Below are 25,064 nucleotides of genomic sequence, written 5' to 3' on the forward strand. Positions count from 1 at the left end.
GCAGAAGTCGTCTCCCTGGTGTGCAGTGCTATCCTGCTCCACGGATGGGGGAAACACTTTAAAAAATCAGGACATAAATGTGACACTGCCCTCTGCAGATTGCATGGGGCAAATGCACTCCATACGTGCATCTATGGCAAACTATATTTGCCTGAGCTTCTGTGCTCTGGGTCAGAGACCTTTTACCCCTGGTTCCCCCTGAATCTGTCAATCTCCGGCAAGGGCTTAATAAGCTTAGCAAGACTGTGGCCTTCATGGCTGATTCATTACTAGATGCTACTCAACTAACCACTCGAGCCCTAGCATCTGATATTTCTGCACGTAAGTTGTTATGGCTCAAGAACTGGCAGATGGATCAAAAATCTCGTGTGAACTTGGCCAATTCAACTTTCAAGGGGGGAAAGTTGTTTAGAGAAGTATTAGAGCCTGTCCTTGTGGAGACTAAAGACAAAAAGAACTCCATGCCTTCCTCCTCCTTTAAGGAGGAATGCAGACCTGTCAAAGCAACCACGTCTCAATTCAAGGCTCCCAAGTCCTCTCTCCTTTTCAGGCAACCACAGCAGGACCATTTCACATGGTCCAAGCCACGTAACTCCTTTCGTGACAATGATAAGAACTCTCAAGCCTGGGTTTAGATGTAATTTCAATCAATGACTCGGACCTCCCCAATGGTGGACGCTTACAAGAGTTCACTCAAGTTTAGGCTCAGACAGTCAAGGACACCTGGATATCGCAAACTATATCTCAAGGATATTCTTTAGAATTTGTATCACAACCCCAAACAGGTTCCTGCCTTCTCCTAAGTCAGGGGAAATGGGCAAGAACTTACTAAATGCAATCCAGCATCTTTTGCAGGTTCAAGCAATAGAGCCGGTGTCTTCCCCCTGAATATCATCAAAGGCTATGCACAATCCTTTTTCTTGTCCCACAGGAAAATGGGGAGTGGAGGTCCATCCTGGATCTGAAATTTGTCAACCGTTTCCTCTGCAGGGGAAACAACAACAAATATTTATATACTGCTTTTCAACACGTTTCCAAAGCAGTTTACACAGAGAAATAATAAAGAGATTCAGAAATGAGACTCTCCACCGAAGGGAGACCACCTAACTTCAGTCGACCTGAAGGAGGCCTATCTTCATGTTCCAATCCACCCTCAGGGCCACAAGTACCTCCAATTTGCTTACAGTGGTTTTCGTTTCCAGTACCAGGCTCTCCCCTTTTGTCTCTCGACTGCACCAAGGGTGTTCACCAAGCTCGTGGTGGCACTCATAGTGCACTTGAAGACCAAGGAGATTTACCTTCAAAAGAGTTCCTTATCACCCCAAACCAGCATTCTGCACCTTGGGGCTTTTATAGACAGCACGAAGGGGGAGGTCTTTCTGCCTCCAGCATGCCGACAAAAGATAGGCCTTGCCGGCTCTACAACGTCGCCCAAGGGCCAGCATTTTTTCGCTCAGTCAGTTACAGGGGACCATGTTATCTACCATAGGGCTGACTGCCTGGGCACAGTTTCATTCTCACCCTTTTTAATGGGCTCTGCTTCCTTGGCAGGACAAAATAGCTCAGAGATCAAGGGGGTGTACTCTCTCCTGGTAGTTCGAATTTAAGTTACGACACACTCCAGCTTAACAGGGTGGGAGGCCCATTGCCAGCTCTCCTGGGTACGTGGAACCTGGTCAAGGGAAGAAAGCGATCACACATAAACTGGCTGGAGCGCATGTCAATTCGCCTGGCTCTCCAGGAGTTCCTCTCCCAGATTAGGAACCATCATATCCTGGTCAGGAAGGACAATACGACCGCGAAAGCCCATGTCAACCGACAAGGGGGCATGTGGCCCCCGCTCCCTGATGGAGGAGGCGACTCTACTCTTCCACTGGGCAGATACCAACAATCTACTGTCTTTGACCGCAGAACATATGAAGGGGGCGTTAAACTCTGTGGCCAACTGGCTCAGTCGGGCACAGGTGGACCAGGCAGAGTGGTTTCTGAACCCTCAGACATTCAGTCATATTATGGAGGGCTTTGGAATACCAGTCATGGATCTATTTGCCTCTCCAGTAAGTGTGATGCTTCCACACTTCATGTCCTGGTTCCACTCCCAGGGTGCGGAGGACATAGATGCTCTCGCAGCAGATTGGCCAAAGGGGCTGGTTAACACTCCCCCACCCCCGATAGCCATTATCCCACAAACTGTCCACCGAGTTCGTGCCCTATGTATGGACCTCATTCTGACAACTCCCCATAGGACTCATCGTCCCTGGTTTTCAGACCTGCTGAAGATTTCAGTGGAACCTCCCATGAGATTGGGGGCAGACCCAGAGAGAGTTGGGATGGAAAAGATCTTTGACCTTTTAAAAATTTCTTGGTTTATTTAGAAAATTATTATTTAGTATGGTAAAACTTTTAAAATTTACCTTTTTTTCATCAGATTCATTAGATTTAGGATTTTGAAAGTTTTTGAATAGCTTTTAGATTTCCCTCCTTTTTCTTTTTCTTTTTCTTTCTTTTCTTTCATATAGGATTTAAATCAGATGAAGGACGAATTGGCAGTGGGGAAATTTTTTATTATTATTATTATTACATTTATATCCCGCTCTTCCTCCAAGGAGCCCAGAGCGGTGTACTACATACTTGAGTTTCTCTTTCACAACAACCCTGTGAAGTAGGTTAGGCTGAGAGAGAAGTGACTGGCCCAGAGTCACCCAGCTAGTTTTATGGCTGAATGGGGATTTGAACTCGGGTCTCCCCGGTCCTATTCCAGCACTCTAACCAATTCTTTCTAAAGAATAAAGAATATAGTATAATTTTTGTGATAGGAATTTTTACTGCAGAACACAACGGGTGTTCACCTAGGTCAAGGTTGATTCGCCTCTCTCTGTCTGGCTCCCTGGGAGGCCAAAAACTCTATACAGATGCCTAGATTTAGACACTGTGTGGCTAGTTAATTACATTTATTTTACTTATATAAAATATCATTACCTTTGTATCTTTCTTATGATTGGGGTTTTTTTGTTTCTTGGATGGATAAGATCTTGTTTGTAAACTTGTATTTTTGTCGAAATCTCAGAGATATAACTTTTCTGTTTTTTACTTATATTACTAATAAAAGCATTTTTAAAATCTAAAAAGAGAGAGAGAGATTGGGGGCAGACCCTCATCTCCTCAGTCAGGGGCCAGTCTTCCACTCAGACCCAGGGTGGATGAATCTGTTCGCCTGGAGGTTGAACAGGGCTCTTTGATTAAGGAAGGGTATTATCCAGCAGTGTTGGATACTATGCTAGCATCTCACGAGCCTTCTACCAAAATAATTTATCAGGCCACTTGAAAGGTTTTTGTTCAGTGGTGTATGTCTCAGTCCCTTCCCCACCCTTGAAGGCATCTGTGGCTAATGTATTGGCCTTCCTACAGTCTGGCCTCAAAAGGGGCCTACGTCCCAATACCCTGAAATGACAGGTTGCTGCTATAGCGTCCATTCTGCATGGGGGGGGGATCTATAGCCTTGCTTCTCATCCCCAATTTTCTGAAGGGTGCTGTTAATCTCTGACCTCCTACAGTCCACCGGTTCTCTACATTGGACCTTAATGTGGTGCTCACAGCCTTAACAAAGGATTACTTTGAAACAATGAGGTTGGTTTCTTTGAGGTTTCTATTTTACAAAGTGGTGTTTTTATTGCGGTAACCTCAGCATGCAGGGTGTCTGAATTGGGAGCCCTTTCTGTGCGTAAGGATCTCTGTTTAGTTTTTCCAGACTATGTGCTCCTGAGGACCAATCCCACCTTTGTTCCAAAGGTAAACTCCTTTTTTATAAAGCCCAGGAACTTATGTTGCCTTCATTTTGTCCTCATCCTGCTTCTCCAAAGGAGAGGGTGTGGCACTCCTTGGTGCAGGGCAATTAGAATTTACTTGAAACATACCAAAGCCTTCTGACATTCTGAATCATTTCTTCCATTTTGCGAGTGTACCCTGGGACAGAAGGTGTCAAACTCCACCTTGTCTAGGTGAATCTGCCAGTGCATTCATTTGGCCTATACATCTCGGAGTCAGACTCCTCCTGAAGGGAGCCTAGCCTATTCTGCCAGGAGTGCGGCAGCCACAGTAGCTTTTTCCACCTTAGCGCCTTTGGCAGATATCTGTAGAGTAGTGACCTGGTTATCCATTTCTACCTTTTTCAAACACTACAGGTTCCAAACCTTAGTCTGTGCCGATGCTTTGTTTGGACGCAGCGTGCTGCAGCAGGAGTGCCCTCTTAAGACCAGCCTCATCTCCCGCCCAGGAGGTTCAAGGGGCTCTGATAGGTCCCATCCTTGGATACACTCCTCCAAACTGAGGGAGAATGATATGTTGTCACTTACCTGAAAAGTCATTCTCAGGAGTGTATCCGCCCCACCCATGTTTGTCCGGTCATTTATTTCAGCTATTCTGTTCTGTTGCGCAGTTCTTTCAGGGTGGCCCATCTCCCTGGGGTTTTGTGCTAGTGATAAGGCATATTCCTAGGGATCTTTCCTTCCCCTCGTTCTGGCATTGGTGTTCGTGTGGTTTTTATTCTTGTTTACTATGTTGAGTTTGAATCTGTTTGCACCAGAGCACTCTTATTTTCAGAGCTTTGAATCCTGGAGCCTGAGAGTTTGATCCCTCCCTCCCCACTGGCTTGATATGCCTTCTTTTGATTGGCCCTGTCTCTGAGCAAGCGGGAGGCATAACCCATCCTTGGATACACTCCATCCTCCTGAGGAGAATGACCTTTCAGGTAAGTGACAATGTAGCATTATCCCTCATCCAGCCCCTTTTCACCTCAAGGCAGGCATTTAGGGAGGTTATGCCTTCTCCTGATAATGTTGACACAGAGAAATAGATGTGGGTGTCATTAGCATACTGATAACACCCTGCACCAAATCTCCAGATGCTCTCTCACAGCAGTGTCCTGTAGATGTTAAAAAGCATTGGAGACAGTATGGAGCCCTGGGGGGCACCATACAAAAGCTCACGTTTCGAGGAGCAACAGTCTTCAAGCGATACCATCTGAAATACTGCCCAAAAGGTAGGAGCGGAACCATTGTAAAGCAGTGCCTCCCACCCACCAACACTCTCAGACATTCCAGAAGGATACTGGATCAAACAGCTGCCATGAGGCTAAAAGAGAAGCTGGTTTGCTTTTCTGTAGGAATAATAATATGTATGGAGCCAAATTAAAGGTGTAGTATTTTCACATTTATTGAAAATAGTAACGTGACAAGCTGCTTTCTCGGTGTATGAACAGTGGCTGATAGAATGAGAGAAATCACCCTAAATAGTCCCACTGAAATTAAGTGGGACTATTGGTTTCAGTAGGACTACTCTGAGTAATTTTCCTCATGTCAGTCAGTATTCTAAACACATCAGCATCATCCATCCCACAATAAGGTAAATCAAGAGAAAACAGTTATTTTACATCATTCTAAACATAACATTTCCCTGAAAAAAATAATGGTAGCTTAAAGCTCATCATTCAGTGGTAGTACTGTATTTCATCCTACAATTTTTGTGGGGTGTGGAGGAAAGAGTCTTTATGGTAATCTGAAGGTATTTTACTAATTTAAAAAACTTTACTATTCAACAGTTTGCCAGTAGAGGCCACTATCCATCCTGTAAAAAGGTTCTTCACTGCTGTTTCTGCACTGCTCCCAGGCGTGCAGCCTGATCCTGTGCATGATTCTACACAAGTAAATCTGGATGAGCTTGGTGGTGCATATTTCCATTGACTTTTCTTCTCATTTTAGTAAGAGCCAGGATTTACAGATTGCATTTTATACCAAGCATAAACATATACACTTTATAACAAATATATATGCCTATTTTTTCACTGGTACAACCTAAGAAGATAGATGCAATGACCCAATTTTTATTGGTGATTGATAAACTCCACACACACACACACACACACCATATTGATTGCCAGGGCCCCAGACTCTGAGATCACAGACAGAAGCTATGACAGCTTTTTCATCAGTTAAAATTTCCACCTACTTGTACAATGGGGTGGTATGCATTTATTTTTGCATGTTCAATTACTACTGCTGTGAACAGCACAATATAATTATATACAGCTTAAACATACATTTAATTGGATGTAGTTCTGCAGAATTAATGAGACTTTCTCCGTAGTGTCGTCTTGTATCCCTACAACTGCACATAGCAGCTTTCTTGTTGCCACTAAATTATTCCAGTATTACAGGCAGATAACAGGCTGAAAAAGAATTAATTACCCAATATACTATACATCTGACATTTTAATTGATTGCCAGGATTTCATTTAATTGTAGAGGGTCACTGTTATGATTGTTCTATTTACATACCTATCAACCATTTAATTTTGTTACCAAATTAATTAGCTCAGTTTCTCTATTCTTGTATAATTGGTGGAAACAGCATCACATATTTCCAATTTAAACTTAAACTTTTTGACTGAGGATGTTGTTCTTTCATGACATCAAACATTTTGAGGTCCTCCTTATCAAACAGCCATCCTAACATGCCAATTATCTTGAGGCTAGGCAGCCTGGAGACACATTGAACAAAGGACTTCACCGTTGCTGCCTGGCATTTGATCGAATGCTCAAAATGGCAGCTAAAGTCCACTGTGTGTAACTTTGGCATATTGGACAAGATTTGGAAGAAGTTTCTCCACTCCTCTTCTATTATGCTGTTATTTAACTTGAGCGTCAGGATTTCAAGCTTTTGAAAACCGCCGTCAGCTGCTACCTTTGCTAAAAAAAAGCAAAATATGATAGATATGAATTATTTAGGAACATAAGCTGCCTTATACCAAATCAAACTATTGGTCCATCTAGCTCTATATTGTCTACATAGATTGGCAGCAGCTTATTCAAGATTACGGGCAGGAATTTCTCTCAGCCCTACCTTGGACATGCCAGAAAGGAACCTGGTACATTCTGCATGCAGATGCTCTTCTGAGAGCAGTCCCATCCCCTAGGCGAAATATCTCACAGTGTTCACATGTTCCCATTCAAATGCAAATCAAGGTGGCCCCTGCTTAGTAAATGGGACAATTCATGCTCGCTACCACAAGACCAGCTCTTAATAAGCATAATTATGGATTCGGATAGCCTACATTAAGAACACACACACAGTTTATAATAGTAGCATGAGTTGTTTGGTATAATTAAATATCCCTATGTTCTCTGAGGTCATATTCCCCTGAACAGTCATTTCAGTTTGACAAATTCTTAACTTTTGCTCTGATCTCACTGATGCATATGAACAGGGAGCACATGGAGAATGTTTTAAGCTGACTAGTTTTACTGCTTGTGGTGAGCTGTTTACTTACATACAGGGATTAGGTTGAGGTTGTAACAGCATGTAAACTGTCCGATTCTCCTCATGGCATCTACAACTGAATTCTTAATTCAGATGAATTTGTAATAATTCATCAAATGCTTGGCTTTCCTGTCAGTCTCCACATGGCTCTGTTTTGTCTGTATTGATCCTCAGAGAGGAGTTAAAATAGAGGATAGAGCTGGCATGTCATTTTGCAGGGAAATATGTACCCTTTCTTTGCTCACGTGATTCTACTATAGCAGAACTCACACCTGTGCTTCTATTCACTGTCATTCTGGATTCAACAAAGGTGAAATGAACATGTGGAACATACATCCACAAATGTTGTGGGAACTTTGCAGGGAACTGGTATTGCAAGTGTGGTTTCCACTACTGAATTCTGGTATCTATCACTCAGGGACTGTTTCTGTTTGCTGAATTGTGAATGGTAAACACTGCACCAAATAAATGGATGGCCGCATCGGCACCAATCACCTGTTGGGAGCAGGATTGAATCCAGGTTGTAACCCGCTCCTTATTGAAATGTCTTCACATGACTGGAACAAATAGGATCTCTCTTGTGCAACATGTAGTTCTGGTATGTAATGGACTGGTTCAGATGTCACACAGAACCACAGTTAAAGCTTCATTCTGTGTGATGTTCCTCAGCCTCAGGAGGGCACATCCCCCCCGCCCCACCAATATGAATCTCCAAGTCATTTCAGTCAATTCTGCTTCCAAATTAGGTTCAAAGCAAGCCAAACATAAACCAAGATCAGTTGGTTCAGATTCCAACTTCCGTAAAATAAACTCAGATATGAAACCCACTCTCCACCTTGGGCTCATGTCTCAGTTTATTTTAGGGAAATTAGTTAAACTCAACCAAGACTGTTCAATTCAGACAGCATGACTGTTCTTGGCTTATTTCTAACCCAAATCAGAAGCAGAATTTCTTAAAGGCTTGCAGAGGCAGAGGATGGGGAGTATGCACTTGCAAGGTTTATGGACGTCACACAAACCCAAGCATTAATAATAGTTCTGTGTGACATCTGAACTAGCCCAATTAGTATGGAGGTAAGGAACTCATCCTCTTTTAACAAAAAGTAGCAGACACTGGCTCATATACTCTGCAGAGAAATTCTGTTGGGCAAGAAAGGTGCCTGTGACACTGCAAGGCTCTCCAAAGCATGCCAACTAAGTGTTGCACAATTGCAGTTGGGATGCTACTTGCACTGGTAATAATAGGAGTAACATTTGAAACTGTGATTGTACAATGCTTAATAGCAGCACGGGTGCCTCTTCACTGTCAGCATTTCTCTGAGGAGAATGTGAGCCCGTTTAATTCATGTGAATGTACCCCATGGAGAACAGAAAAGATGTATCTGTGGCATTTGTAGGCAGAGGCCCAAGCAAGCAGCCTCCCTTTGTCAACCCCCAACCCCTCTAAAAATGCTTCAGGGAGTGGAGGGTTCAAGGCAAGGGGAATTGGGAGCTGCCAGGATTGCTGGAGGATATTATGCTTCAGCAGTCATTAGGGTATTTGAAGCAAAGACAATTGCCCCACTGTCATATGGTACTCGGTCAGAATTTTTGTTTCTTGGAGACCATACAGACAAATATTTTGAGGCCCATTCTTGCAGTACTCTAACTCTGTGCCACCAGTGGAGTCCAGATTATACTGTGATAGCTAGACATGGTGGCATCTGAGATGTTAACTATAACTAGATTATGGACATTCTAAACTAAACTAAGACAAACACATTCAGGATCTCTAAAAAGGGAATAGTGAGAACATTTTGCAAAGAAAGACAGTGGGGAAATAACTGATCTGAACAGTGCCTTAAGTATGTGTTATGTTAAAAATAATTTGTTAAAAAATAATTTTCCATAATTTGTTATGGAAGTGAAATTTTTAAAAAGTTTAAAGTTCTCCAAGGATCTGATCCTTACAGTCCTTCTGGTGCACCAAAGCTGATAGAAAGTCAACTTTCACAGCTATTTAGATTACCTAACCATTTTATGGGATTGCACATTATACAGCTTTCCCTGAGTTTACACCACAATGTTATTTATCATGGAGAAACGACAGGATCAGGCCTAATATAAGGCATGGCTGCTGTATTTTTTCATGTACCCGAGACAGCAGTGACTGCCTCCTAGGGTGTGAGGGAAGGTGATCTCAGGGACTTAAAAACAAACTCACGTATTTCCAAAAGGCCTTCACTACTCAAAGAAACATTGAACTCCAGCTGTCGGAGATTTGGAAAATGAATGCATTGCTGAATAATCTGTTTAGCTGAATAACATATTCCTTCTCCAGTAGGTAGAACAAGCTCCTGCAAATGCTCAAGATGACCCAATGCTTCTGCTGTAAAACAAAAACAGTTGGATTAAATAAATAAATTATTTGATTTTATCGTTAATTTTATTATATTAAATAATTAATAGTCCATATTATTTAGATGTAAAACTCTGGCTCATCCTGATTTCTGAAAGCCATCCCAGGATAGATAATTAAAACTTTCATTTAAAATGCTCTTTAAACACTATAGTTCAAACATCACAAGTGCTAAAACCAATGTACTAAATTTCTAGCCAACCTGTTTAAAAAAAAAAAAAAGTCTTACAAATGTAACTCTTGCTCCTGGAGGATCTTTTTTAGCCTTCTTTCTTTAAGGAAAGTAAGCTTATAAAATCATCTGGGAGAGAGTGAGAGTGTCTGTGTGTCTCCGTGTATCTTTCCCCGTCTCTTCAACTTTGCAATGCCTGGACCAATATGAACCAAATTTGGTACACTTATAGGGACACTTCAATGGCATAGTTTGTGATGATGTCACCCACCCCAGTTCAAGATGGTGGACACGTAAATATTTGAGATACAAATGAACTAACTTGTGAACCGCCTAATCGATTTGAACAAAATTTGCTTCAGCTGTAGGGACACATAGGGACACCTCAACGGTGTAGTTTGTGATGATGTCATCTCCCCCATTCAGGATGGCCGAGGCATGAACATTTGAGGTGCAAGTGGGCTAACTTGTGCCTAACCGATTTGAACCAATTTTCTACAGCTGTAGGAACACATATGCTTCAATGGCATAGTTTGTCATCCATCCCAATTCAGGATGGCAGATGCGTGAACATTTGGGGCACAAGTGGGCTAACTTGTGAGGATGGCAATTATCAATTCTAGTGAAGAAAAGTAGGCAGAATAGTTCTTACTAGAACAATTTGTTTTGTAAGGGAATAGCATAGGAGTTGAGGAGAAAGATGAGGACTGAGGGGAAATTGCAAGAGTGGAAACTGAGAGGATAAAGCCTAGCTGCTGTGCTGATGGTACAGGGCAACTAACTGTACATTAGACATGCAACTGGGCTTTGGCACAGTACAGTTACACCTTGAACCTCATTTGATATACATCCAACTTGTGAACTGGTATTTAAATGCACTTATTTCCAGTCTCACTTTTAAGGTTTCTTGAACGTCATCCAATGGATACCTCCCTCCCTCCCCCGCAATACAAAATACACAATCAGACTAAAATTAATATCTCAAGATATGTTATTCTGGTAGTATATGAAACAGCAAGTTCTGTTCTTGGGTAACAGCATTAATAGTTTCCATATACAGTGAGCCAATTACTTTAGATGATATTTTTTGAGAATGAAAACATAAATCATACCCAGTGCTGTACAGGCTTCCTTGTCAGTGAAATACAGATGTGTAAGATCCAGTACTTTTAGCCTTGTAAAATTTGGCAAAGCCGCAGCTACAGAAGAGATAAATTTTGTATAAAGTATTATAGGAGAGAGTTATCATTGATTATATTTACAGTGTTGAAAGTAAACATTTTTAAAATTCCCCTGCTACTCCCATAGGAACATAGGAAGCTGCCATATACTGAGTCAGACCATTGGTCTATCTAGCTCAGTATTGTCTTCACAGACAGGCAGTGGCTTTTCCAAGGTTGCAGGCAGGAATCTCTCTCAGCCCTATCTTGAAGAAGCCAGGGAGGGAACTTGAAACCTTCTGCTCTTCACAGAGCGGCTCCATCCCCTGAGGGGAATATCTTACAGTGCTGACACTTCTAGTCTCCCTTTCATATGCAACCACAGTGGACCCTGCTTAGCTAAGGAGACAAGTCATGCTTGCTACCACAAGACCAGCTCTCCTCTCTCAGTGGAGAGGAGATACTCCCATTTCTCAGGGCTTTTTCTTGTGGTCAGCCTTTATTTTTAAAATCCCTATAGTGCCTATGTTATACAAACAGGCGTTTAGATGGTTTAAAGAATCTTGGGAAAGCTGCTTGTGCGGTACATTGAAGTCATTCTAGAGGCTGGAGCAGGAGCTTGATCATTCTAGCTGGGTTAGACAATTTCCCCACCTACCTCATTCAGAAGCTGGAGGTGGAATCTGGGTAAAGGATGTTTATTCTACCCAACTGGGGCTTGACAGACCATCAAGCTCCCCGCCTCCTCCCTTGTTTTTCTCTCACACACGATCACAAAATGGGAGTGCATCCAACTCCCGCAACCGAGTAAGACTTGTCTCCTGCCCAGTTTCTGGTTGGGTGAACTTCCTAATAACTATTAATATCCTGAATCTAGAGTGCACATGTAAGTAAAGAGGAAGAATACACTATGTAAAGCTGTTTCAGTTCTTCTTATTGCTAACATACACTTGAAAATTCTGATTTCAGTAATGATCCAGTTATACAGCAGCTTTTATGCTGATGGGAAACATTTAATAAGAATATAACTATGGTTGATTTTGCAACAGTTAGCAAAACATCCTTACCAAGAGAGAGCAGGTCTCTATTTCTGAAAGGCAATTGTGTGAATTGTATTTCTGTTAGCATCTTGCAAGAAGACATTGCATCTATGAGAGCCCCCAAATCAGAAAAGTCTGAATGTTTCAGATGAAAAACAGAGAGATTTGGAAAGTTCTGTATACATCCAACTGTTAAAAAAAAATAAATTATAATGTGAAGCAGGTTATGGTCATATCAAATTTTCTTATACCACTTGTAGGTTTACTTAAAAGAAAATGAAGAAAAGTCCATGTTACTTAAGCCTGGCCACACATTCTGCATCGCTATCCTGAAAAGAAATAAATATCTTTATTTTGCTCACAGAACAAATGAACCAATCAACATTTCAGACATGCATTTTGAACAATTAGCTGGTTTTCAAATCGTATCACTGGCAGAACTACAATGGAGCAGACATGTTCCATGAACATGGACCTACCCTTGAGCAGATATGCTATCTCTCCTGCTCCGGTCCTCTGGGCTGCTGCCTCCTCAACCTCTGCAGTGGCCCCTAAGCTTTGCCTGGCTTCTGTGTGTTATAAAGACATCATAGCACAGTGACAGACACTGGGCCTTGATGTTTTTATAGTATGCAGTGGCCAGGCATAGGTTAGGAAGCTGCTGCAGCTCCTTGTACCTTAAGAAGCAAGCCTCCATGGAACTCCCATGACATCATGGGGGCAAAGGCCTGGTGGTAGAGGAGAGAGGCAGTAGGTGAGTCACCATACAGGCAGAGGTGAGGAGGTGACCACAGAACCCAGGGCAGGGGGATAAAGGCAGCAGGTGAACAGGGGGCATGGCTATGGTGGTGGCCACCAAATTTTGAACCCATGCTACCAACAACATTACACCACTGGATTGTGTTCTGACCTGATACTGAAATTTCTATAGAATTTGAATTTTTTATTATTAATATTATTTATTTATTATTTATTTATTGTATCAGTCATTGGCATGATAGTGAGAGAACTGGCCCTATCCAGCCCCAGCACAGCATCCCTCCAGTGGCTGTTCCTGGTATCTGCCTTATGTTTCTTTTTTTATTGTGAGCCCTTTGGGGGCAGGAGACCATTTTATTTATGTATTTTTCTCTGTAAACCGCTTCGTGAACTTTGGTTGAAGAGCGGTATATAAATGATGTAGTACTAGTAGAAAACATCTGTGCTATGCAATCAGAGAGTTGCCCCATCACCTCCTCTGAACATGGTGAGTGGGGAAATGGCTTTGGACTCTCAATATAATTCATCTGCAGAAATTTACCTTGATCAAATGAGAGCAATCATGTGCAGTGACACAGTCAGTGTGTGCTAAGGATGTGCAAACAGGTTCGAATTCGAACTGGTTTGGTTTGAAGGTTCGAATTCGAACCAAATAGGGCATTGAATTGGCAATGCCAGTCTGAATTCAAACCAAACAGAGTCTGGTTCTATTCGAACCAGTTCAAACCCAAAGGGGGGGATGGGGCTGCCTCAAATCCCCATTATTCCCTATGGGAGAAATGCAAAAAATGGAAAAATCTTCAAAAATTCATGAATAATCACAGGAGTGTCTGATTGCTTAGGGGTTCGGTGGGTGGTAGGCACCCTGGGTGCCTAACACCCACCCCGGTTTAATGCTTCACAAAGAGAATAATGGGCCAGTTTGAGTCCCCGTTATACCCTATGTAGAACCTTTTAGAACCAGTTTGAATGTCATTAAAATTTGAACTGAATGGGGCGGGGTGTTTCAAGCAAAGCCAAAACTGAACCTACCCACCCTGGTTTGATGCTGGTTCAAATTCGAACCAAATAGGCCAAGCCGGTTTTGTGCATATCCCTACTTTGTGCAGGGATTACTTCAGTGAGCAGCAGTAAGAGGTAGAAGCCAGACTTCTAAAAAGATTCCCCATGACCTCTTTCGTTACCCCACCCATTTGTCCATAAAAGTAGCATAGCTTTGGGAATCAAAGCAAATTAATTGCCAGACATAATAGATAAATGTCAAAGTTTTAAATAACAAATTTAAAATCTGCATGTAGCTTTCAATTTTAAAAAATGCCTCCCTCTTCCAATTTCCACCCCAGCAAACATATTCTATTGAAACAAATTGGGATGAATGCATCTTTCCAGCCAGCAAGCCTGAGGCCAAACCCACCAATAACTGGAGGGCCAAGTTCATTAAAAAATAAATAAATCTTTGCACCCACTACTAATTATCTTTACCAGCCCTTTGCTCTCCCAAATGAACCATTCTAGAATTGTTGCTATCTCCTTGCTAAAAGAGATAGCAAGGAGATAGGCAATTTGACATTTGGGTTCTTTGAGGGTTCTTGGATGGATGCCATCTGGCCCTGGCAATTTTCCAGACAGTTTAGAACATCATCTCTTGTCACTTCTATGTATAACTTAACTTATCCCTACAATCAGACTCTCTACCAGAGGACTGGAAAGTAGCAAATGTAACACCAATTTTCAAAAAGGGATCCAGGGGTCACCCGGGAAATTATAAGCCAGTTACCATAACGTCTGTTCCAGACAAACAGATGGAAAACATTCTCAAGGATAAAACTGTAAAGCACAGAACAGGCCTTGCTGGAAGAGAACCAGCATGGTTTCTGCAAAGGTAAATCTTGCGTCACAAACCTTTTGGAGTTCTTTGAGAGTGTCAACAAGTGTGTGGATCCAGTTGATCCAGTTGACACAGTATACCTGGACTTCCAAAAAGCTTTTGACAAAGTTCCTCATCAAAGACTCCTGAGGAAACTTAGCTGTCATGGGATAAAGGGACAAATACATGTGTGGATTGCTAACTGGTTGAAGGACAGAAAACAGAGGGTAGGTATAAATGGAGAGTTTTCACAATGGAGGGAAGTAAGAAGTGGAGTCCCCCAGGGATTTGTACTGGGACCGGTGCTTTTTAATTTATTCATAAATGATCTAGAACAGGCCTGCTCAACTTAGGCCCCCCAGCTGTTTTTGGACTACAACTCCCATAATCCCCAGCCATAGTAGCCAATAGCAAGGGATTATGGGAGTTGTAGGTCAACATCTGCAGGAGTGCCGAAGTTGAGCAGGCCTGATCTAGAAGTAGGGGTAATCAGCGAGGTGGCCAGATTTGCAGATGATACCAAACTCTTTCGGGTAGTGAAATCCAAAACAGATGGTGAGGAGCTCCAAAAGAATCTCTCCAAACTGGGTGAGTGGGCGACAAAATGGCAAATGAAGTTCAATGTTGGCAAGTGTAAAGTGATGCACATTGGGACGAAAAACCCCAACTTATACACTGATGGGATCTGAGCTGTCAGTGACTGACCAAGAGAGGGATCTTGGGGTCAGGGTGGACAGCATATTGTGGCAACTGTGAAAAAATCCAATTCCATGCTAGGGATCATTAGGAAGGGGATTGAAAATAAAGCTACTAATATTGTAATGCCATTATACAAAACTATGGTGCGATCACACTTGGGAGTACTGTGTACAATTCTAGTCACCACATCTAACAAAGGACATTGTAGAACTGGAAAAGGTGCAGAAGAGGGCAACCTCAAAAGATGATCAGGGGCCTAGAGCACCTTCCTTATGAGGCAGGACTATAAAACCTGGGGCTTTTTTGTTTACAAAAAAGACTGTGGGGAGACATGATAGAGGTCTATAAAATCATGCATGGTGTGGAGAAAGTAGAAAGAGAGAAATTTTTCTCCCTCTCATTAACACTAGAACCAGGGGTCATCCTATGAAATTGATTGCCAGGAAATTTAGGACCAGGAAATGGAGGTACTTTTTCACACAACACATAATCAACTTGTGGAATTCTCTGCCACAACCTGGATGGCTTTAAGAGGGGTTTGGATAACCATGGAGAAAAGGTCTATCAACAGCTACTAGCTGGAGGGCTATAAGCCACCTCCACCCTTGAGACAGGATGCCTATGAATACCAGTTGCAGGGAGAGAGGGCATGCCCTCAGCTCCTGCCTGTAGGCTTCCAGCAGCATCTAGTGGGCCACTGTGTGAAACAGGATGCTGGACTAGATGGGCCTTGGGCCTGATCCAGCAGGGCTGTTCTCATGTTCTTAAATGCCATATCAGAGTGACCTGTCAGTTCCAGAATGCAGCCAGTTAAAGCGTCTCCTCCAAAACAGGCTAAGAACGAAAATGGCTAAATGGCTATATTTCTCATGTTTGGGGGTGCACTGAAATACACAAAATGGTGTAGTGAGTGAGTATGGTAACAGTGTAGTGGTCAGAGTGTTGAACTAGGACCAGGTAGACCCAAGATCAAATCCCCATTCAGCCATGAAATCAGAGGCGTATCTTGGGAAAATAGTGCCTAGGGCAAACACTGAAATTGCGCCCCCTGTCCAAACATCTGACACCCATCTTTCAGATAACTTTAACATAATATCAGCTGAAAAATGCAATTCAAGCTCGTTAATCTTTTAATATTTCAAAAACTATTTAGCAGTGGATGTAGCCAGACCAAAAAGTGCTGGAAAACTACAAATTTCAGTATGCTGGGGCTCATGAAATACCCAAATACTATGTGGATGTGTACTTGGAAAACTAAACAGAAGTGCCTGTCTAATTCTCTACTATGCATTGTAGCATCACTATTACACAAGTTTTAAAAATAAATGGAGAATTTGACTTTTCCCAGATACTCCAAAAATAATTAAATGATATGCAGGGTAAAATGTGTCACTGCTTGGAATATATTCTAGTATTTCAGAAAGAGAGTTAAAATGAGAGAAAGAGAGCAAGAAACTCCCAGTGGGCCTTAATACTAAGGATTTCACACTGATTCAAAGACAAACACCATTAATAGCCATATTATTAAGACATCACATTTAACTCACTTCTCACAAGAAGCAAAGTAAGAGTAAATGAATACAATCCTAGCTCATAAGCTTCACCTCAGTATTCACAAGCCCTGATTCTCTGTACATAGTGCCAAACTAAATATGTGTACACTGACTTATATTATTTTATTTTTAAAAAAAAAATTACCTGTAGCCCTTTCGGGGGGCTTCCTAAAGGCTGTGGGAGGGGGTGTCTGCAAAGGTTCCCCCTCCCCCCGCTAGCCTCTAGAGCCTTGCAGGGACCATTTGAGCATGTGCAGTGGCCATTTTTTTTTTTTAATGGCAGCTGAAAACAAAATGGCCACCGTGCATGCTCAAATGACCTCTGTGAGGCCCTAGGCCACGCCAAGCCTCACAGAGGCCATTTGAGCATGCACGGTGGCCATTTTGTTTTTGGCGGCCATTTTTTTAAAACAAAAAATTTAAATGGTGCGCGCCCCCTTAGAGTGGTGCCCGGGGCACATACCCTGCCTGCCCCACCCTAGATACGCCCCTGCATGAAACTCACTGGGTGACTGGGCCAGCCTAACCTACCTCATAGAGTGTGATGAGGATTAGCATAACCATGTACAGTATTGTGCTTTGGGCTTCCTGGAGGAAGAACAGGGTATCAGTGTTAAAATAATAAATAAATAATTTTTAAATCGCCAACCACCTTCCTGTTGACCAGCCCAGCACTGGACAATACCTTCCTGGACGAAGAGGACATTAGCACATATGGAGATCAGGGGGAGCTGATAAGCACTGACAATGTCTCCAAAACCACAGTTTAGGAAAATGTCCCATTTGGGAAGCAGTGTTCCCTGTCACAGGGATTTCCTGATGTTGTTGACTGATCGATTGTTAAGTTGATTGATTGATTGCTAGATTGATTGATTAATTGATTAAGTGCCATCAAGTCAGTGTCAACTCTTAGCAACCACATAGATAGACCACCTTCTCTCCAGGATGATCTGTCTTCAACTTGGCCTTTAAGGTTCTCTCAGTGGTGCATTCACTGCTGTTGTAACTGAGTCCATCTACCTTGCTGCTGGTCGCCCTCTTCTTCTCTTTCCTTCAACTTTTCCTAGCATTATGGACTTCTCAAGGGAGCTGGATCTTTGCATAATGTGTTCAAAGTATGATAGTTTGAGCCTGGTCATTTGTGCCTCAAGAGAAAATTCTGGATTGATTTGTTCTATGATCCATTTGTTTGTTTTCTTGGCTCTCCATGGTATCCTCAAAAGTTTTCTCCTGCACCAAAAGTATCAATGCTTTTTCTATCTTGCGTCTTCCAAGTCCTGCTTTCACATCCATAGTGTCACAGGAAAAACCATCGCCTGAATGATTCTAATCTTTGTAGGTATAGACACGTCATGGCATCGAAATATCCTTTCCAAGGCCTTCATTGCAACCCTACCAAGTGCTAGTCTGCAGCGTATTTCTTGACTGCTGGATGTTGCTGACTACAGTTCCCATTATCCCTAGCTAAAGGCCATTGAGGCTGGGGATGATGGGAGTTGTAGTCAACAACATCTGGAAATCCCTGTTACAGGGAACACTGTAAAGGTCTGCTTATTCAGGGTACCTGACACACCTTGACTGATCCCAGCCTCCAGCTTCAAATCCTGCAAAATCCTTCCCAGAAGCAATGGCTTAGAGAGGATTATCTTAGAGAGCGCCTTCTTCTGCATGATCCCCACCGCACATTAAAGTCATCTGAGGAGGTCCGTCTTCAGTTACCACCAGCACATCTGGTGGCGACTCAGAGGTGGGCCTTCTCTGTAGCTGCTGCTGGGTTGTGGAATACACTCCTGACAGAAATCCATAATCTGAGTTCATTATTGGCCTTCAGGAGAGCCCTTAAAACCTATCTGTTTGCCCTGGCCTTCCAGGGTTTTTAAACAGTTTTTAAACTGCAAAGGTGTGGCCTAGTTTTCCAGGGTTTAAAAACTGTTTTAAATGTTTTAATAATGGTTTATGCTGTTTCTACAGTTTTCAATTTTGACAGTTGATTGGTTTTAGTTTTATTTTAATGTAAACCGCCCTGAGCCATTTTTGGAAGGGCGGTATATAAATCAAATAAATAAACAAATAAATGGCAGTGGCGAGTCCAAGCAGAAGCCCAAACCCAAAGGCGACTGGCAGCACAAGGCCTCCAATTCCTGAGCCCAATTCAGGAGAAGCAACATTCACATCAGTGGCTTACTAATGCTTAAGAAAAAGGTGAAGCATCTGGACCAACTATAAAAACTGCTCAGTTAGTGTTTAGCAGTCGCTGATGCAACATCTGGATTTGTCTGTAGTTCCAGATGGCTCCACTGGCGGACAGCTCCCCCTGCCTCGCCCTGCAGTATTGAAAACCATGCCTTTCAGCTTCCAGACAGCCCTCTAGCTTCACCAGTAAGGTGGAAATCTGAACTACATAGCAGGGGTGGCAGAAATAGGACCAAAAGCTGGAACTGATTACTCGATTTCTCCATGACTTTCCCTTTCAGACAATAGTGTGTAGAATATAGTATAATAAAGGTGTCAGAACCCAGCTCCCTTGAGAAGTCCATAATGCTGGGAAAGGTTGACAGAAAGAGAAGACGAAGATGGCCAGCAGCAAGGTGGATGGACTTGATTACGACAGCAATGAATGCACCACTGAGAGACCTTAAAGGCCAAGCTGAAGACAGATCATCCTGGAGAGAATCTATCTATGTGGTCGCTAAGAGTTGACACCGACTTGATGGCACTTAATCAATCAATCAAAAACCTTATTTAGTGAAGGAAGCTTCAGAAAGAGATTATGTGAAAACTCAGTCACTAATTGTTTTGAGCTGCAGAGATATATCAAAGAAAGAGTCCCAACAAGTCCCAATCTTCTCTGATAAGCAAAGGTATTAATTACTTCAAGTTTTACAATAAGGTAAAAAGTGGCATAGGGGGAGAAATTACATGGGAATTTAAACCAAACAGGTCCAGATAAATTTAATCGCAACTAAATCCCATAAAAACAATGGGACAAGTTTGGCATAACTGTTTTAAGTCCTGTTGCTTTCAATGGGACTTAGCAATAGCTAGCTATGGCTAGGCTGTGGCCAAAGGGTGTAAACCTGATAAAATTAAGAATGTTTAGATCCCATTGAAACCAGTGGGACTTAAATATACATTGTGCTTAATTTTATCTGGATTATGTCCTATATGCTGAAATATATAATGCATGTACACGCACACGCACAAACCCCTTACCTAGTCTGGAAGAACTGCTTTCAAACTGAACATGGTCAATTATCAGTTTCTCCATGTTCTGAAGATTTTTGAACCCTTCTGGGATTATATCAAATATATTTTGACTATTAGGTAGATCCACTGTGAATTCCTTCAAGCAGGTATATTCGTCCAAATTTAAAAGGAGAGTTTCTGAAAAAACATATAACAATCAGTGATCCAGTGTAAGTGAAGAGTCTATATCATTCCAGCCAATGGCTCTTCATGTAAAATTTCTCATCACATTTCTGTATTAATTGAGCAGGATTTTTCAGCCCCTTAGATTTCAAATATTTGAGCATAATCCTTAAAATGTAAGATTTAGAACCTACTTAGGAGAGAGAGTTCACAAACCTAAATATAATGTGCAAGACTGTCTGGCTTCCACCTTCTGCAGTTACTCTGATATTACATGAAAGATACAGTGCAGAAAGGTATTTCTGGATCCAGAATCAACAACCATGCACCCAAACCAGCTTAAACCAATTTATGAAAACCTTTCATGAGAAGAAAGAATGACTTTAAAGAATCTCCAGAAGAGAGAGAGCCTGCTGATAAAGGTGGCACTGTCATTGTATTCATCACAACAGATTACATAACAGAAGGCCACCAACAATGTATTGACACAAAAACATATAGAGCTTGTTACAAGACATGCTTGTTTGAGGGCTCCTCAAGGCACCTCATCATGTCCTTTGGACCTGCAGGCTTGCAGACTCTGTTTTGGATGAGAGTAACGGGAGTGTGATTTCTCTACACCTATCCATATTTGGCAGTAACTCACAACAGTCACTAGTCATAGGCAAAACAGGTCAAAGTATAGGCATGCGACTGAAAGGATGGCACTCCCAGGTCCTCCTCATGTGAAAAACACAAGAGAGGTTGCCTGGTTGAGCAGACGTGACTCAAGGTAACTAATTCTCAAGGAATCGTTGGAATTCCCATTGTTGACATTAGCTGCACTAAGGGCTCCTGCAAATGCACAGATTAAGTGGTCTCTCCCACCCTGCAAGGAATAGCGCTAATGGTCTGATGTAAGGTTGGCAGGAAAAGATTCTCAGAGCTACAGAAAACATTATCTTGCACATAGGAAGATCTTCCTTGTGGACCACCAGATAAACTTTGAGTCAGTTCATTATTCTAGTCCATACAGTTATTCAAACCATTACATTTCATCTTGCACCGTGACCACACTTCACACCAACTGAATTAAGCAAAATGCAGTCCTTTGTCAACCACAGAACCTCCTTCTCTCTGCATGAAGGAGTGGTCATTGATCCCCCTCAGGGCAGAAATCTGTCTATTTCTGCCCCGGTTCCCCAAGCCTGTGTGTGTGCTCCTCTTTGGAACCACCAGCTGCATGTGTGTGGGTCTTGGCTTCAGTCTTTCCATCTGACTGTAGTTGGCTCTTGCACCCCCTTCGCCTCCAGCATACAGCTTTAACCTGCATTCAGGTCCATTCTGTGCAGCACACTTGGCTACATTGGGAAACTGGTTGATCCTGTAGAGGGGAATTTGAGGTAGTGGAGACTGTAGTAGTGATTTGTGTCTTTTGGGTTTGACAAGTTCTTTTGTCAAACTTTTTCTGCATGGCAGCTGCAGGAAGCATTGCTGCAGTTTGAAAAGTGAGGCATTTGAAAAGTGAGTGCTTGGAGGGGGGAAGTGGCAGGACATGGGTGAGCAAGTAAGGTGCTCTTTACCTGTGCTGTAAAGGTACCCCGTCCCACCCTGCCTTTGAGTGCACAAACAGCTCGTGCACATCCCTATTATCTAACTGCTGGAACAACCTTGTACTTATATTCCTTCTTTTATATACACTTTGCCAGGCAGTTTTAATTACCCAACAATGAAATTCATTGGCTATTGAGTGAGGGTGTTAATTTTTACTCTCTCCCTCCCATTATTAATCTCCCTCTGATTATCAGACATGGGGATGGGGGTTGTAACAGGACTACTTGACACTAACAGGATTGGCTAATTACTGTCAGTTTTGCTGTGTCATGATGTTGAGTTATTGTATTTAAGAGCATGTTTCAGCCACTACTATATAGCACTGAAGCTGATGTGTTACATCGCAATGTTTGCTACTTTGAACATCTGTTTTTAGGTTTTATTTTATTTGCGTATTAAAGAGGTCTTGGGGGAAAGCTTGTGAATTTTGGAGGATGTGTATTTCCTTGCTGTTATACTGCCCTACTCAACTTTAATTTACATTTTGAAAATGAGATTCTCGGATGTCTCTAAACTTTTCTTCCAAGTTTCACAGTGAGTATGATTTCCTGGTTACTCTTAAAATTCAATTTAAAATCAAAGGATAATTGGAACCACTTGTAATTAAATACACAGATTCCAATCATCTTTACCTATTTGTGAGGTAGATTTGGGTGGGGGGCATTTTTGTTTTTTTAAACTTTCCCCATAGACTACTACAGGGGCCGTGACCCAGTTATGAACCCAAGCCTGATCCCAACTCCGATCCTGGCCCCCAACTCGATCTGAAACTTGACATTCTGAAAGGTCCAATGGAACTTGAACCAACATTTGGGTGTTTGTATCAGAGCGGGCCCAGTCCAATCCTGACATTTGCAAACATGCACAAGCCTACTTCAGATTGTGATGGGGAGGCTCTTCAACTGGAATTTCCGTTCTCTGTGTTCTAATAATTGTATCTGAGGTCAAGGCATCTAAGGTGAATATTGTGGCTGTCAATGGCATTTGGGTCAGTATCGAAAGGGTTGTGGATGCTGGTTGTGAAGTCACAGTATCCTTCGATGCCTAGGTCTCTTTTAGTATAGACTGATCTTTCCCTTTCCCCTTTGACTCCTTGCTTTTTTGCATTGAAGGTGCTGCTGATGTCAAAGATTCTCTCCACTGATGGTATTTTCAATGCCATCTGACTTTTGTCTGTACTGTAATTCTCCATTGCCTTCAGTGTTGAGTGGTGCTTCTTTTTCTTATGTTTGGTCAGAGTTTTTTCACCATGTGGTCTCCTCTTAGCCATTTTAGGCATTTTACTCTGTTCAGAGTGGAGTTAGGAATGGATAGTTGCAGGCTTGGCATCAACACACTGATTGCAGTTGATATGGACTCTGCTGACAATGTAGGAACCTCTGTACTTAGACTTGGTGTTTTTCCAGTGGTGGGGCCTTTGTCAATGTCGGTGTCAAAGCTGACATCATAGGTCTCAGGACTAATTTGTATACTGCATCTTTCAAACACAGCTCCCAGATTTTTTGTGTTTGTTTTGAAAATGACAAGCAGATTTTGCAAGCGTTTCTCTTCTGCTCTTCTCTTAAGCATAGGAGCCATAAGTTATGCCAGATGTTGGTAATCTGGCATTAGATTTAAATGACTTAAATGACTTCTCTGACATTAAATGTCTTCTCTGACATTACATTTTGAGAAAAAGCTCTGGTGATAGAACATCTACACTAATAGACCTTTCTCAAACTTCTTTCTCGCTTAGGTACTTGAGGGATGAACCCTCAAGCAATTGGAGCTTTCCCTTCCCACTGCTACTGAGGATGTGGTCAAAAAAAAAAACTGAGGAGAGAGATGCTCTAACCACCCTGTTCAGTGGAAGTGTGTGAGTGCTGGGCAGAGCTAGAGTTACATGTGGAGCTTTGAAAATCCTACCAAAGCAGCTGCTGGACATTCGTATTGCCCATTAGTGTGGATACCAACTGGATCACAACAAGGATCCAGGTCAATAACTGCAATAGAGGTTCCATTGTATGTAGTGAAATTGGAGGCAAGAAAGAACTTTTGGATCCATGCCCTCTGGATGCTAGTCCCAGGAGGTCTCAACCTCGAGGACAACACATGACATGACATGTCAGCAGCAGCCAATCCTAGACTGCTGAACACTCCATCATGAACAGACATTCTATAACTGTTACTGCAGCTGCTGTATCTTTCACATAACATCAGAGCAATGGAAGAAGGCAAAAACTAAAACATCCTGCACATTATATTTCTGTTAATTAATCAAAAATTTATACTATTCTCTTTGAATAACACTATCCTTCTGGGATCCAGAAAATACTGTTTGCAGCTTTACAAATCTCTCCACCCCCGATAGGTAGGTAGGTAGACACACACACACACTCCAAGAGAAACCTGGGGGAAAGATCTCTGCTGGCACATTGTCTCTACAATGTTCTTTGACTGAAACCATGACAGATAAAGAGTTATAAAATAAATATGCATGTATACTGTTAGGTAGACAGAAAATGTATTACTTACTACAAAACCACTCTTCATTTCAGACTCCATCAGCCTCAAATACATTTCTACCTCATTTAAGGTTGTAATTGCATGTACACTTACCTGAGAGCAAATTCCACTTAATCTAGTGCGAGTTCTTTGGGGTAAACACAGATATGATTCAGCTGCTCACATAGCAATGGAAACATGTATTCAGTGCCAGATTTAGGCACAAGTTAAGTAAACTACTGTTTAGGGCTTCACATTATGGGAGGTCTCTGAACCAAAAAAATGACTAAATTTCAAGTTTTACACAATGTATTTCCATGTAAAGGTATTTCTCTAATGCAAACAGGCTTATTGCAAGATAACTGTTTTTATCCGTTTTCTTTTTACCAAAAGAAAAATTCGTTTTGCTGCATCATTGCCAAGTAAAAACAAAGCTTTATTATTTCTATTTCCATTGTTATTTTTATTAGAATAATACTTTTTTGTGATGTTATGGGGCCCTTTAAGGGTGAAATAACTTAGGGCTTCAGAATATAATAATCTGGCCCTGCATGTATTCACTCCAATTAAAAGACCATAAATTCAGCTAGAATGAGGGCTTAGAATAAGACTAGGCTTTGGAATTAAATCACAGAGCTGCTACCATATTTTTATGG

At 42.0% G+C, this 25,064-nt stretch overlaps 1 protein-coding gene across 1 annotated transcript in view; it reads right to left on the reverse strand.

The window, feature by feature from the left end:
• Positions 1-5,767: 5,767 nt before the first annotated feature.
• LOC128342160 (baculoviral IAP repeat-containing protein 1-like) overlaps positions 5,768-25,064 on the reverse strand; it is a 45,662-nt gene continuing 26,365 nt past the window's right edge. Inside the window, exons 9-13 of the mRNA XM_053289109.1 lie at positions 20,176-20,346; positions 12,112-12,273; positions 10,997-11,083; positions 9,518-9,682; positions 5,768-6,743 (exon numbers count right to left, since the gene is read on the reverse strand). Coding sequence (XP_053145084.1) covers positions 6,379-6,743; positions 9,518-9,682; positions 10,997-11,083; positions 12,112-12,273; positions 20,176-20,346 — 950 coding nt within the window. The 3' untranslated portion in view covers positions 5,768-6,378. The remainder of the gene's footprint in view (positions 6,744-9,517; positions 9,683-10,996; positions 11,084-12,111; positions 12,274-20,175; positions 20,347-25,064) is intronic.

Source organism: Hemicordylus capensis, chromosome 2 (assembly GCF_027244095.1).
Source record: "Hemicordylus capensis ecotype Gifberg chromosome 2, rHemCap1.1.pri, whole genome shotgun sequence".
Taxonomy (NCBI): domain Eukaryota; kingdom Metazoa; phylum Chordata; class Lepidosauria; order Squamata; family Cordylidae; genus Hemicordylus; species Hemicordylus capensis.